General features: G+C 40.3%; 1 protein-coding gene across 1 annotated transcript in view; it reads left to right on the forward strand.

Annotated features, from left to right (window-relative positions):
• The window catches only part of LOC146436368 (cytosolic phospholipase A2 epsilon-like), a 33,747-nt gene extending 18,724 nt beyond the window's left edge, over positions 1 to 15,023 (forward strand). Inside the window, exons 11-21 of the mRNA XM_085062341.1 lie at positions 25 to 62; positions 1,957 to 2,104; positions 2,977 to 3,113; positions 4,057 to 4,279; positions 5,790 to 5,904; positions 7,008 to 7,145; positions 8,102 to 8,209; positions 9,379 to 9,570; positions 10,094 to 10,260; positions 11,541 to 11,727; positions 12,867 to 15,023. Of these exons, the coding sequence (XP_084918467.1) occupies positions 25 to 62; positions 1,957 to 2,104; positions 2,977 to 3,113; positions 4,057 to 4,279; positions 5,790 to 5,904; positions 7,008 to 7,145; positions 8,102 to 8,209; positions 9,379 to 9,570; positions 10,094 to 10,260; positions 11,541 to 11,727; positions 12,867 to 13,075 (1,662 nt within the window). The 3' untranslated portion in view covers positions 13,076 to 15,023. The remainder of the gene's footprint in view (positions 1 to 24; positions 63 to 1,956; positions 2,105 to 2,976; positions 3,114 to 4,056; positions 4,280 to 5,789; positions 5,905 to 7,007; positions 7,146 to 8,101; positions 8,210 to 9,378; positions 9,571 to 10,093; positions 10,261 to 11,540; positions 11,728 to 12,866) is intronic.
• The last annotated feature ends 1,138 nt before the right edge of the window (positions 15,024 to 16,161 follow it).

A 16,161-nucleotide genomic window follows, 5' to 3' on the forward strand; every position in this document is an offset into this window, starting at 1 on the left:
ACAGTACACATTTTTGTTTTCCAGGAGAAAAGATTTGACTTGAATGTGACAGCGCAACCTTGGTAAGAGATTTTCTTCTATTTCTTAAGATTTGGTTCATTGATTTTGATATTTTTTAGCCACATGGAAATGACAGAAGCAGACATTCTGAGTCTAAAAACTAGAATGTGCTTATAATAAAACATAAAATACATGCACAATGTATAATACATAATTAGCCTTCGGAAGACTTGGCTTTAACCAGTAAATGTTGATAAAACATTAAAATAAACCTGTGTTTATTTTAGCATTATCCCTTTCCTTCTGACCACAGAATTTTTTTGGTCAATGTCAGTCTCTGAAATTCACAAAAAGAGCAATGCTGGCTAACAAAAAAACCCCAAAGAACCAAAACCCAAACCCCAACACCCCCTCCCCCCAAAAAACCAACCAAGGATACTGAGAAGTAAACATTTAATTTCATCAGAAATTAATTTTTTTCTTTTGCTTAAATGTCAGTATTGAGTGGTGATAAACATTTTTAAATGTTCAGTCCATTAGTAAAGTGTTATACTATGTTGAGTATAAAATAAGGTAAGCAAGTTGGCTTGTGATTTGACATCTATAGATATACTCATCAATACTCATCAGTAAACATGAAGATACCTTTTGTTATCCATAGCTATATGGAACACACAGAACTGGCCAAATTGATGTTTTTGTGTGCATTCCTGACTAAGAAATAAAAGGAAAAAAACTAATTTTGAATTCAAGCAGTTTCTTGTTATTCATTTCAGAATGGCAAATGGTTGATGATAACGGGAAAATCAGTGTTATTCCGCAACAGGAAAAACACATCCCACTTATTTATTTTACTTTCAGAGAACTTTAGAAACTGTTTGTTTGTATCTTGATTTACAATAGAAACTGGCTTTTGCAGCTCCACCTAACTCAAATCTCTTTGTGCCTCTTCATTTACAAATAAGGTATAATAATTTGGCTGATTTTGTCCAAATCTTGTGGCAGAGAAAGCTACATTTCATTACTAGTTTCACTGAAATTATGGACCCAGTAGAAGAGAGAGGCTCTGTGACTGGAAGAAAAAACAAACCCTTGCTGTTTGACAATGCCTGGCCAGGTAGCTCTGATCTGACCATGAGCATTTCTTGCTTATTGATGTCTTGTAGGAGCAGGGCAGGAAGAGCCAGGAGGGAGATTAGTGAGCAGAAGAGCTCAAATGCCCAGGGAAATGAACTACAACTATGGGGTCTTAAGGAATGACTTAATTTCAAAATAAACGCCAATTACATTTTCCTCTGAGAGAAGTTGTGCCTCACAATTTTTGAGTCAGGGTTGATGTGGAATAGAGCTTCCAGCGTTGATTGCCGAAACAGCTTGTGCAGGTTTAGATAGAACAGAGCAGCAGGGGTGGGATCCTGCCCGGTGACCCATCTCCACCCGTCCCGGGGCTGGGTGTCACCGAGGGCTCTCCAGCGAGCTCCCCAGCGCTGCTCACCGCTAGAGGGAGATGAGTTCCCACTCCAGTTGCTCCAAAGGGGAATTTTCCTTCACGTTGAAAATGCCAACCTTTGAAAACTGGGTGTTATTTTAGCTTTTGAATGAGAAAATAACCCATGAAATGGGAATTAATAATTTCACTTTTGACCATTTACACCGATTTTCTAAACTTGTCAGTCTTTTAGTTATAGAATATTCATTTAAATCTTTTGTTTTTCATGTAAGTACTTTACATTGTTTTTTCATCAGTTAGCAATAATTGGGCATAATGCCACTAGTTATTCTTACTAATTGACATAATTTTCTTACTTTTAAAAAGAGTAAAATTATTCTCTCTTGCTCCTATCATGTTGCATCATCCTCTTTGAAGGGAAGGGTGCTGTCAATTGTCTTTGATCAAAGTCGTAAGATTGATATGGGTGTGTTAATATTTAATATATGTGTCTGTTTTTACCCTAGTAATTGTTCATGCCACCAAGACCTGGACATGCGCTTTGGGTTTAACTTATGTTCTGAAGAGATGGCTTTCCTGGGGAAAAGAAAGCGATATGTAGCAAGTGCTCTCAAAAATGTTTTTCATCTACCACATGATCTGCAAGATCAAGAAGTACGTGCTGAGGGGATAGAACTTGAATCTCTAGTGCCTTCATGTACTCTTGTAGATGAGTGGTCAGCCAAGCAGGTCACATGTTGTACAGGTACCAGCTTGTCCATGTGTCTTAAGTACATTTGCTTCTGCTGCCAAGGTTTGTTATTGCAAGAAGCACTAGTTGCAGTAACCATCCTTCATTGCTATCAATTTGGAATTTGTCGTATTTGAGGTGTGTTCATTCCTTCCATGCTATGCTATAACTGGTTTGGTTCAGAAATACCAAATACATTACACAGCAAAGGATTTTTTCCCTTGTTCCAATTTCACCACTTTGTGAGAGTTTAGGACAAACATCTCTGAGTGCTTCTTGCATCATCCCTTTCTTGCAGTTTTGAAATTCCTTAAAATAAATATAATTTGTTTAAAAGTAATTTCAAGATAGTGAAGAATAATAGCATTGCTGAGGGTAGCTTAACAACAGTGGCTGTGAATTCAGGGTATTTCTTCATGGCATTGGCATGCAGATTTTCATGCAGTAGTAATCAATGTGTGAAATAAGTAATGAGTGGTAGAATGAGAGACGCAGAGAAAATACATTGTTGCTTCCACAGATCATTTCTTCTTATTCATGCTCTGCCCCTATTTACCTTAGTGATGGGCAACAACCCAGGTTTGGGTTAATCTCTGAACCCATGTTTATCCAAAGGGAAGTAAGTAGCAGTAGCAGTAGCAGTTGTTGCTGGGTTTTGGAGTCTTTCCTTATGAAAACGGACCTTGGCTCTGGGGTCAGGACCTGGGCTGGCTGTGGTGACCAGACCCCATTGCAGTTTGGGATGCAATGTTGAATGCTGTCAGTGTGAATGTTCCATCCTCCCTCTGCCCAACAGGTCCCTGTCGTGGCTATCATCACAACAGGCGGAGGGCTGAAGTCAATGACAGGATTGTATGGCAGCCTCATGGGACTCAAGAAATTGAACCTCCTGGACTGTATAACATACATCAGCGGCCTGTCTGGCACCACATGGTAAGCCAGCTCGAGCAGGAGGCTTGGCCAGGCCTTTTGAGGGTCACACTGCTCCAGAGAGTAGATTCTAAAAGCAAACAAGATCAGGAGACTTTCTTCAAACCTCATAGAAACAAGTTTCTCAGTAACAGGCCATTAAATACTAGCTTGACTTGGTGCATGCTTTTTCTGTAAGCAAATCTTTACTGTGCTTATCAACTCCACATGTGCATATGACAATCACATTCATCAAGATGCTTTCTAGGTAAGTAGTTACTGTGGATGTTACTGTGGATGCCCATAACATCCTGCTTCTTCCTTTCTCCACTGATATCCCAGCTATCATGGTTCCCATTAACTTCTGAGACTGGCTCTAATTTCTAATTGGAGAGAATGACTGGACAGTGCACACCTAGCCCTGCAACCTGCCAGTTTTGGGTTTCCCTGGGCAGTGCTATTCCCTGCTCACAGGCCCTATGGCTGCCTAATGTCTGATTGTCCCATGTAGAGGAGGTTGGTAAAATAGAGGATTGACGTTGAAACAAAGCATAATGATATCATAAGATTAACACTAAGTGAATCAAAGCCAAGAGACAGCAGCTAATATGAGTGAATTTAAGGTTCTAAAAACAAGCAAAGACAATGTATTATAATTTTCTGCCTAATTTGGGCTTCACAAATGTACCTATGTTCACACCTGGCAATTCTATCCCTTAATCTTCTGTCAGTTCTGCTTAAAAAAAAAAAAGGTAACAAACATGAAAACCCCACCTCATTCTTCAGGGCCATCTTTAAAACAGTCATAAAAATTCTGAAGCATTCATTCTGCTGGATAGAGCAGCAAAACCAGAGCATGTATGAGCAGAAGGGAATCCCTAAATGTAAAACTCTGTTCTGAAAGCACAAAATTTCCAGTCTTTTTTTTCTCCTTTTGACTTTTGCTGTCTGTATTGACTTTCTCCAGGACCATGGCCAACTTATACAGAGATGCTTACTGGTCACAGAAGGACCTGGACACACATATTGGTGAAGCCCAGAAACAAGCAACAAAATGCAAAATGGGCTGTTTCTCTATGGATCGCATGAAGTATTACAACAAACAGCTTTGCCAGAGGAAAGAAGAGGGTTACAGGACATCATTTATAGATCTTTGGGGTCTCATGATTGAGTACTTGCTAAATGATGGGGTATGATGTATATTCCTTTTCTTAAAGAATCACGTGTTTGTCCCTTAGTGGATGGAGAGGAAACTAGTGCATCATTTCAGAGAAAACAACCTGAAAGCAGAGTGGAATTCTACTTGTTATCAAAATACCTTTTAAATCTGCTTTAGTAGTTTACCTAGAGAAAAATGCATCCTATATGTTAATGAATTAGGTTGTGGATGCAGCCATTTGAACTCTTGCTGGTGTTTAAATGGAAGTGAGGGCAATGTTGGGAAGTGCGTCTAAGATTCAAATTACTCATGCAAAAAGAGTTCAAAGTGCAAAGCAGAGTAATCTCAACAATGTGAAAACTAACTCAAGAACCATGAAAAAGCTAGAGTGCTTGGTGAATTGCATCCACTCACAGGTAACTTGATCTGCAAATACACTGGAGGAAAGTACATATTTAACTTTTGCTCAGAAGCACTACTCACATGCTTTACCAATTTTTATAAGTAGTTACAAATTTGCTTTGATGTTACTTGAAGGGGTTTCTACCCCTACAGTACAGCAGTCCACTTCCTTTTCTCCCAATCTGGATCATAGTTCCAGGATGTGTGCTTTGGCACTTGGAAATTGGGAAAGTGTGAGTGGTTGAAGACTGAGCAGACTGACCTCCAGGGGGGCAGAAATGCCATAGTCCTTCAACCATTCATTTGGTTTTATTTTTATATAAGTGAATACGTATATGTACATATGTATATGTATTATGTATATGTAAACAGAAAGTAAATGCATACAGAATTATATATATATATACATATATATATACACACATACACACACACACACACACCTATATATAGAATACTAAGTATTAAACAGAGGTATGAGCTAAATAGATGCCTCTCTTTTAAGCTCAGCTGTATGAGGTCCCCATCACAGTTTAACCAAGCATTTTTCCTTTTGAGCAGTGCTGTTTCTATGTAACAATTAACCTCTCCCTTGTCATCTAGAACAAGCTGCTCTTAAATTTTTCAGCAGTTCCTGAGATTTCATGTTTTTTATAAACCTCTTCAACAAGAATATGCTTTTTCAGAAAAGAAGCCAAGTGTGTGCAAATAATTTTCTGCCAAATTTCAGTCCCCTTGCAAGGGTGGACTGTGATAGCTCTTATGTGGCAGGAAAAGAAATTAAATATCAACCTGCTCAAGACCTTCCTTCAGATTCAGGAGAACAAGAATGGCTCACTACACTCCTCACTCCTCCTACTTGTCAGGGCAATACTTCCTAGGTCATATAGACATTTATGCAGAAATAGTCATCGCCCTCTCTGTCTTTTTGTGAGTCCATGCACAAAGCCAGGCTGAGCCTGGGAGCCTGGTCTGTCATGATTGGTGGGGGTACCTGCAGTGCTCTGTGTGATGGAGCTGCCAGAGTATGTCCTGCATACTGGGGGTGGAGCTGCCCAGCTCCTCCAGCACTGGAGCCAGTGAATTCACCACGTATCATTTCCATCTCCTCTCATGTAATACCTTTTCTTCAAAACCAGAAAGACCCCCACAAGCTTTCAGAGCAGCAAGAAGCACTGTGTGATGGCCAGAACCCACTGCCTATTTATGTGTCAGTCTGTGTCCGGGACAGTTACAGCACCAATGATTTCAAAGGTGAGGATGTTGTTTTGGATCCTGTGAGGCCAAAATTCGCAGCTGAATTTCTGTCATCACTCTTCTCTTCTTGGTAGCACTTGGAGAAAGCAATCCTGATGTTGCCTGTGTTCGTTGCTTTTTGGGGAAATAACCATCACCTCCATGCCTTACAATTTTAATACAAGTTTTTTTGGGAGCAGCATTTCACTGAGTAGACACACACTGTAGAAATTCTGCCAGACTTTTAAAATATTATCACATATACCTAGAATGAGAAGTACTGGAATTATTGCGAATTGCTTTTTCTCAATGGCCAGTTATTGTTTCTATAGGAAGAATGACCACATAGTTATGGTACTGTTTGGGAAGGCTTCCAACCTTCCAATCTCCCAACTGAATCTGTTGCTTTTCTCGTTGTTTTGCTTGATTTTTTTTTTCCTTGGAAATCAGATGGAGGACAAGGGGAAAAGAAAAATTCAGATCAAATTTTTAGCTGTTGAGGCAAGAAAATGAACTATTTCTGAACAAAAAGGAAATTACGGTCCATGGCATTTCTGTCACAGTTTTCACTCACACTGCAGTTATATCAGACAACTGCACTTCATTTGGAGAGGATATCCAAGAAAGTCAAGGACTAGTTCTGTCTCCATTAGTACCACACACAGAGGGTATAATTGGTCTCTTACAGAAAAAATAATTTCTGAAGAGCTGTTTACCTGTCTGTATACATAAAGGATTATTTAAGGAAGTTAAACTAACTGTATTGGTGGAAGTGGAAGTACTGTCACTGGACGTGGCATATGGAAGGGCAGAGCAAAACCATGTACATACTGGAAACCCTGGGCTGGTGTGCACGTGGGATGTGCAAGGTCTGGAGCCTTGCTGTGCCTTCAGCATGCCACTTGTGCCACCAGCAGCACCACCATGACCAGCACAACTGCTCCTGCCTCCCCATCACCACTGTGCCTGAGCTCAGGCGCCTCCCTTGAGATCTTCATTTATGAGTGAGGCTTTGCAAAGGCAATGTAGAAAACACAACTCAGACCAATGTATGCCCGAGTTCTCCTCTCCCCTCACCTGTCTGGGAGCCCCCTAAGTGTCCTGTTGTGACTGTATTGCAGAGTGGGTGGAGTTCACTCCCTACGAGGTGGGACTTCTGAAGTATGGCGCGTTCGTTCGCACAGAGCATTTCGGAAGCGAGTTCTTCATGGGCCGCTTGTTAAAAAGGCTCCCCGAATCCCGCATCTGCTACCTTCAAGGTGAGGTATAGTGTAGTCCTGGCACAGAGGCACTTTGGAGGGGTGTAATGCTGTTAACCAGTGGGTAGATATTTCTGTCCTAACATACTGAGCACTGCTATGATATTGCCTGCTGGGAAATGAGAGTGCTACTTTATCCAAAAGAATACATTAAGAAACCTGCATATTTTTTAGTTTTTTATCACTGTCTTGGTAGATGAATTTTCTGTGTCTTAGAGATGGAATGGATGAGGCTCCTTAATTCTTTCCTTGTATGTAATAACTCCCACTTCTTTGGTTATTCTTCTGATTCCTCTCTGAATGCACTCCAACTTAAATCAAATTGTGATAGTCAGATTTAAATTTACAATGACTGCTGATATAGTGGGACTGTGTTTTGTCAACAAAGACACCAGTGCCCCTGTGGGGAGGCAGAGAGGAGGATTCCTGGATGGAGGAAAGAGTGCCCAGTGGAGCTGGAGCCCACTGCATGTGTGAGGCTTTACAAGCTGTGGTGTGAGATCTTGTCTTACAAACCAATCATCAGACAAGCCAGTTCATGCCCCTGTGAAACAACTCAGGGTGTGCAAAAGCTGATCAGAGTAAGGTCAGAAAAAGAGAAGCTGGGGAAAGGAAGATGGGAATGGAAAGGATATGTTTGTGAACTCTGAACTCTTTATTTTTCCTCTTAATGAGTGGGTCTTTTTTCTCTTTTGCTTTACTTTTTCTCATTTACTTTACTTTACATTCTTTTCTCTCTTTACCATGTTGCAGAGCCATGTAATAAGTTTGGCACAAAGTTGATGGTAGCATGACCTGGAAAAATGATCTAGAAAGTTAAGAGGAATTCAACAGCATGGCGGTTTAGAAATATATGCATTAAACCCATTGAAACATTAAGCCAGGAGGTCAAACTAGAAGGAAAAGGGCATTTTCTTGTTAAAATGCATCCTTGTGTTCACTAATTCCTTTTACAGGTATGTGGAGCAGTATATTTTCTGTGAACCTGTTACAAATATGGGGACTGTCCCACAGTTCAGAGGACTTCTGGAAGAGATGGACACAAGACAGAATAGAAGAAGTTGGTGAGAAATTATTAAGCCTTTCATTTATGGTCATTTATTTTTCTGTATGGCTTTTGGCAACATTGTGTCAGCTTTGCTGAAGCTGGGCATTATAGGATCTTACTAAGCGATACTGACTTGTCCTCACACTGTATAAAGTAAGAGAGTAGTCAGGGAAAGGCTGCTGCAATCACAGCACTTACTAAAGCTCTACTGATTCCTTCAGTGGAAGATTTAGAGGGGTCAGACATTTCTCAGAAAGTGTTTTGTCAGTACCATTCTCACTTAGCCATACAGAACCAAGAACCAACAACAGAGAATGTAGTAATTTTTACTGCCTATGCGGAAAATAAATCTTAATATCAATTGGTTAATCAATAGTTCCTGCGTTTTTATTTTATTACTTGGTACAGTAATTATGTATTGGATTCATACTGAGACAAAGATAAATGAGGCCCAGAGGGTATTTTCTGAGGCAATACAGAAACCATGATTTTATTGCTAAATCACTTAATACAATAGTAACTATAATTACAGACATCCTGAAAAATACAGAAGTACATCTGTGCAATCATGGAAACCACCAAGTCTCTCCTGCTGCACTGTCAGCCTCTTGGGCTGGCAAAGCAGGTTGTGATTTCTAGAAACCACACCTTGTGCCAGTTCTGCTTTTCACCCACATGCCATCAACCCACCCCCTAAACTACCCATAGTTTCTGAACATGAATGTACACCCCAGGTTTTCCTGGTGTGCTCTCACTCCTCTGATTAAGCGTATGCTCATGTAGCCATGAGTGATTACTGGGTAGCAGCTGTCACTGTTGCAATAGACCCCGTGGTTGCTGTTGTTGCCCATCTGACTGAGCAGCAGCATATTCATCAGCCCCATTTTCTCCATGCTTGCCTCTGTTTCATGCTATCTTCCTGTGAGAATATTTAACTTCTCACAGAACATTTTCTGAATTGCTTAATTTCCTGAAGGTGTCCTTTTTCCAAGACTAAAGATTGCTTCTGATGAAGTGTCTTCAAGCCAAAGCTGAAGACTATCAGCACAACTTTGTCCTTCAGAAGAGCTTGTGTGTGTTTGGTGAATCATCCCAGAGGAGCCTCTGAGAACTCCTTTGCACCAGGGCAGCCAACAGGGTGCATTAGTTAACAAGCAGTTCACCAGTTTCTCTCCCTTGCTCTAGATGAAGACCCAGTGCTGCCCACAAGGCCCCACGAGCTGCGGACTCGCATGTACACCCCGCCTGGCCCCCTGTCCAGCGCCCTTCGGGGAGCGCTGACCGACCGCTTCTCTGTTGCCCAGCACCACAACTTCCTGAAGGGCTACCAGCTGCATGACAACTACATGGAGAATGAGCACTTCTGTCGGTGGAAAGGTGATGGCGACTAATGTTTAACTGGCATAGTTTTCTGGTGGTTTTGGGAATTTAGGAAAGAAGCCTGTCAGGCTTGGCAGGGAAAACATCCAAGATAACATCACCTATAAGAGAAAACTGGAAAGGAACGGGGCCTTCTAGCCCAAAGAAGAGGGGACTGAGTGAGATGTGTAAATCCAAATGTTTAAAGGATTGAAAATATTTTATTCTCCAAATAAATGACAGGTAGAAGATGAAACAATGACTGAAATGAAGCAAGGCAGACTTAGATTAATTATTAGATGTAGCTTACTGGCACTAAAAAATATGATATGTTAATGGAATATAGTGCCTGGAAACTCAACACAGACTTTAAGAAGAGGATCTTAGGTGTTTTGCAGTCCTTCTCATGCCTGTTTGACAATCCAGTAGTGTGGCAGTTAAATTTAACCAGGCCTTTGGGATGGTCAGTTTCACCTTATCCTTCTTTTTCAAGTCAAAATAACCTGAAGATCTATTCTTATTCAAATTTATTTCCTTTTAGACACTGTGTTAGACACACGTCCCAACCAGCTGATGCAAAATCCTGATCAGCTGGGCATGATAGATGCTGGATTTTTCATCAATACCAGCAGTGCACCACTTTTAAGACCACAGAGGGAAGTGGATGTCATCATATATCTAAGCTACACTACTGGATCACATACATCGGTGAGGATGTTCTTGTTACTATGTGCCATGTCTCCTTTTACTTGAAAATGTCCAGACTGTAGCATCCAAAACTGCTGGTTTTATCAGCTGTTCAGTTTATAACATCTGCATTTCCCTACATTTTTCAGTGTAGTGATTAATATTGTTCCTATTTCTTCCTGCCATTCCTGGACTCTTTCTTGCTGGCTTATGAACATGTTGAATTATTCAAAGGGATGTCAGCATGGTCTCTTGCAGAATTTCTGCTTTATGCTGAATCAAGCGGTTTCCAGACCCTGCACAGGAATATTCTTAAAGATGAGGAAGTGATTTCTTCTGACTTAAGCTGGAGTATAAAAAGGGTTAAGTGGATATCAGTGATGAGCATCTTCCTGCAGAAACCCCAGTTTCATAGAGATAAAGTTAATTAGCTATCTATAAGGGCCTGCAGAAAAGAAGCTTGAGTCTTTATATGTCAGAAACTGAGGTTAGTTGAAAACTCACTATTAAGCAGTTTGGCCTGCTTAAGTAGAATTACATTTTGAGAATGAGGGCAGCTGTGCTATTGCTAATAAGCCGTATGTTTGTTGCATGAGACATATGTAATGAACTTTTATTTCAGCCTTCTTCATAGTCTAGATAAATTTTATGAAGAAAGGCTGCTACAGTTTTAAGCACTTTAGTAGAAACCTTTTCTGCTTGATAGTGTTCACTATTAGATAGTTCAGAGTAAATAACAGTGCATATTAGGACATATTTTATTAAACATTTCAGGAAAAAGATATCACATAGCTAAGTACTTCAGATTTTCTCAGTAAAATATCAATCTCAATTAATACTGTGTTGTAATGCCTTCACAGGCAGAGACATAATTGCACATTCAAACTTTCTTATCTCCTGGCTAGCAAGCACGTAATAAGACACCTCAAACATTTTCTTGCTGTAGTTTTCTTTTCTAGTTAATTCTATATAATATATATTATATATTATATTATATAGAATATAATTATATAGAATATAATCTTTCATTTATTAAAACTCATGCTTTACCCTAAACTTCTGCAAATTGCTTCATTTTTTTTTATCAGTGTCCTGGGTGAATTCTTTAATTCTGAAATTGTGTTTACAGCTTGTGATTAGCAATGTGGTTACTTTGTGTGGTAATTATGTGTAAAGTAACCCTTGATAAGAAGCAACTCACCCTGCGGATTTTAGTCACTAAACCTTAATTCTTGATGGTAATTTGTGGCCTTTAGACAACAAAGTTGATTTCAAGTGCTGACCAGTTTTTGATCCTCCAGGTTCTAGATAAGGCATGTAAGTACTACTCAGAGCAGAAAATCCCATTCCCAACAGCTTCTTTGACTGATGAAGATAAGAAAAATCTGAAGGAGTGCTACATCTTCCAAGATTCAGACTTGCCAGGATGTCCGATTGTGATTTTTCTTCCCCTTGTGAATGATACCTTCCAAGAGTACAAAGCACCTGGTAAGTTACAAGTAGTGGCAAAGCATTAAACAAGACTCAACTGCTTCCCTGAGTCAGAGCCTTCTTCTTTGCTGCTGGTTGTCTTTGCTGGCTTGGTAAATGGGGAGCACTGTACCTACTTAAACTTGTTTTTCCCATCTCTGCTAAAACTATTATGTTCACTCATGTCAACCTCGTGGCCCTAAGAGAACAGAAATGGCCTGTGTCTTCTGGATGGTGTTTACCTTCACCTCTCTCCTATTTGTTGCTTGGGGTGTTCCTACCTAATTGCAAAAGCTTTTTCCTGGGAAAAGCTTAGCTCTCTCAGATTATTTCCCCATGCATGTTTTGTCTGTTGTCCAGGTGTTTCATTCTACACTTGAGGAACCATAGTGTCACCATCTGAATGGTGGGGGAGCAAGACAAGGGTCTCAGGCTGAACTCCTGTAATACCAAGATCAGTGTGTCTCCTTTTGGTGCAGCATCAACCCAGGGATCATTTTACTGACTGTGCTGTGTTCAGGGCCTGTCACTCTTTTCCTGCCAAGCCACCTGCTTTGTATTCCTCTTTACTGCAGGTTACTAGAATGCATTTGCTCTGCTCCTTGGTAGCAGAGAGGTTAAGTTCAAAATTTTGCTTTTGTGGAATTTGGGTGACACAAGAAATGGAAAGACAGAGATGAATACTGGTGGCAGGCACCCTGGTTCATATTTCAGATTGCAGGAACTCTAAGTTTCCATGTTTCTACTGCTACTTTCTCACTTAAATTCTATTATCTTACTAGCAAGTCATCTTCCTCATCTGAGGTTCACAGAAATCCCAGCTGCCCAGGATAAGACCTGCAGTGCATTGGCACTGGCTTTTGGAGTGCCTTTTTAGGCTGACATCCTTGCCTGATCCATGGCTTTAATGAGACAGATGTTTCTGAGTAAGCTGTAGATGAACATTACAATGCCATCCCTCACTGCTCCCTGGCGCCCTCCTCACTTCAGGCCCTCAATGTTCTCTTGACTGAGGGTGGGGATATATGACCTGCATTGTTTGCACATTTAAGCCCTATGAATTTTCTTCAGGAGAAACATCCTGCTCTTTGGGCTTTTGTGGACAGTTTGACACCAATTAAGATAAATGTGTCACAGCAACAACTCTTTCCCTCCAGGAGTCAAGCGCTGTTGCTCAGAGATGGAGGATGGCCAGCTTGATTTGACCAGCTGCTGTTCCCCCTACTGCATGTTCTCAGTCAGATACACCGATGAGAACTACCGCAAGCTGCTGAATCTCAGCGAGTACAACATCCTCAACAACTCTCAGATGATTATGCAGGCCTTGCAGACAGCAATGCAAAGGAGAAGGCAGAAAATGTGCTGATCGCCCATCCAACTGCCCTTGTCTTCCTAGAGGAGTTTTTCATGCTTTAGGACCCAGAAGGGACATAGCTTTTTCAAACACTGGCCATTCTGCACTACAGAAAGAAGCTCCCCCAGCTGATGCAGTGGTTTGCTGGGGTTTTTTCCATTCCCAAAAAGTGGTCTCTGTAAGCAAAGACATTGTGTGGGAACTTTTTACCTATGTTTTGTTCCATAAATTAAGGTTGTCTGTAGAACATTCTCTGCCTAAAATACCTGTTAGATTTTTAAATAGTGTGATTTTAAGCCTAACTTATTATATGACATAAAGGAAAATGATTTTTTACTACCACAGTGCTACAGTTATACAACCCAGCCAGCATGCCTACCTACAGGCCATAAAAATGGATTATGAACTTCTGCTCCCACAGTTCTGCTTTGTGGAGCACAAGGTGCAACCAGCCCTGGAAAACAAAGAGGACTTGAGACAGAACTGGAAGCTGGTATTGGATCCCTGCGTCAACTCTGTTTTGCAAGTGTCCCGAAGAGCAGCTACAGAAGCTGGAAATGTAAGAGGGACAAGTGTGTGCACACAACCAGCCCCATGAGTCGCATCCACATCCTGGGCTCTCTTGGGCTGTGAATGAATCATATGTGATGGGAAAGAGCAACTTAGGAGGAAGTGGTGTAAGACTTTTCACATAAAAATGTTTTTTAAAGCAAAGGGTGTAATTTGGGCACATCAAAATTCCCTGTTAATTTGTGTCAGTTTTAATTGGTTTGTACTGAGACAGTATATAAAACCTCAACACTTTATTTAGAAGCTTTCAAAATAAAACACCCTGATTTTTTTTCCCTTGTTGAATTACTTCTTATAATAAAATACCATTCTTAAATTAAAAAGAAAAAATACGTGAAAATACTTTACTTCCAATAGAGAGTGAAAACTTTGCTGTCTTACTCAATGTAAACAGTTTACGATATATGCCTATCAACAAAAATTCTAATTTATTTAGTTCTGCCTGTACAAACTGAGCAGAAGTGAGTCAGTGGTCTGCAACAACTAAGACCATCTTAAAAAAATCCAAACAAAAAGTGCATGGGATCTAGCACAAATACAACAATTACATTTGTTCTGGGCTTGCATTTTTAAACATTATTCATTTTCCCTTTTATTGAAAGTGCCTTTTTTTAACTGTTCTGAACTGTGCTGAGGGTGAGCTGTAAAAATTATATATCCATAACAACTTTTGCATTCCAGGAGCAAGTCTAATTAAAAACACACATTTTTAATAAGTTGTGTCATAAAGACAACTGGGAAAATTTTGAACAAAGAGTCTATTCAGTCAGAAAAAAATCTATCTACTAGATAATATGATCTGGGACTAAAATAAACCAGGGAAAATGCTTGGGTAAGTTGAAACATTTCATGTTAATATTTTACAAAACATCTTTGTTTTGAAACATAACTTCTTTTTAATAGACTGCCTACCTCGTCAGCCCAGGGAACCCAACCTGAAAATAACAGGTTTCATTTACAGCCAAATAACATGTTTGGCTTGTTACAAAATGACACTCTGAGGATCTTCATTTTAGCAAGGAGCAATGACAAATTGTCTTTACAAATTGGTTCACAATGACTTTTACAACACTTTTGTCATTTATTATGTCAAAACAAAACTTACATTTTTGTGCAACTGTAGCCTAATATTACAAGCCTGAAGATCAAAGCATAAATATTAACATTTGAAACTCTTTAGGTTTTGAACAACTATGCACTTATGCTGATTTTTTTGTTTGTTTGTTTTGTTCTGTGGTAGTTTCACTAGTCATAATCAGAAATATGATGCCATGTTCTCTGCATTTAACCCTGGGAATTGCCTCCATTTTTACCCAAATGCCCTGTTGTGAAAAATAAACACAATTTTTAGCCGTAAACTCATGCCCCCATCCAGTTCTGAAGAAATGTTACTTACATGGAAATATTTTGTATATACAGTACCAGACAATAAAGGCTTGTTTGCAAAATGAAAATTCTGCTTTGCTCCACATATTTAGGCATTTCAGTAATATGCTTCAGGTTCACAGTGTGTTCCTTGTTCCTGGAAAACAAAACTGTTTTTATCTCTACAAAGAGCATATCAAATACTTGCTGTGAGCATCGTGGAGAAAGAAACGTCTCAGAGACAGATTGCAGAGGTACAGAGCGAGCCGCAGTCTGTCTCTGATGTGGATTGCAAATGCTGTTCATGAAAATGAGAGCTTTTTGGCCACTGGCATTGTGGGAGTGAAAGCCTCAGAGCCCAGTGCTGGTGGACAGTCTGGTTTATAGCTTTGCCCTTCAAGGAGATGTCGTGGTAAAGCACTGTCTTTAAACATGACTGACAGATGCCAATGCTGCCAGTTTTCTGTGACCTGATGAAAAATGCTTTTCATCAAGCCACATCATTGCAGCTGGCACACAGAGGAAACATGCCATTATGTAGACACAACCCTTCATGGTGTTACGAAATACCATAGCCCATGGCAAAAATTTATTTTATCAAGTTGGCTGTGATGACTGTTGATATTATTTTGCATGGCAATGTGCAAAAGGGGACCTGTGCTGGCTGCTGGCAGTGTTTGACCAGTAAGCTCAAGAATGCTCAGGGAATGAGCACTTTTTTGTTCGTAGATAAGGTACTGGGGAAGCAGGGAAGCCAAACGAATCCCTTTCCTCAGAAATTTTGGTGTGTCATGGTCTGTTTGGCTGCCTTTTCTAATCCTCTTCCAGTGAGCTGTGAGCCATGCCAGTTTCAGTGGCATAGGAGTCAGCTGGGTGCAGACAGGGGCAGGTGTCCTGCCCCAGCACTGGTGTCACAGGTGTGCCAAGGACCTTGAGGAGAGCAGTGTGAGGTCAGGGTTGAGCTTTTCCTCTGCCTGGCAGGTTTCATTGGGTCAGACATGGGCACTTAAATGCAGCTAGTTTGCAGCCAGAGTCAGTCTGAGCTGGAAAATGGTGCACAAGTATTCATGGGGGTGGAGCTAAGCTAAGGAAAGTCATTGCTTTAGGACTCTACATCTAATCACAAAAATAATAATAACAAGCCATATGAAAGAAGAAGGCAA

The sequence above is a fragment of the Lichenostomus cassidix genome, chromosome 5 (assembly GCF_008360975.1).
Source record: "Lichenostomus cassidix isolate B80296 chromosome 5, HeHo_3.0, whole genome shotgun sequence".
Lineage (NCBI taxonomy): Eukaryota > Metazoa > Chordata > Aves > Passeriformes > Meliphagidae > Lichenostomus > Lichenostomus cassidix.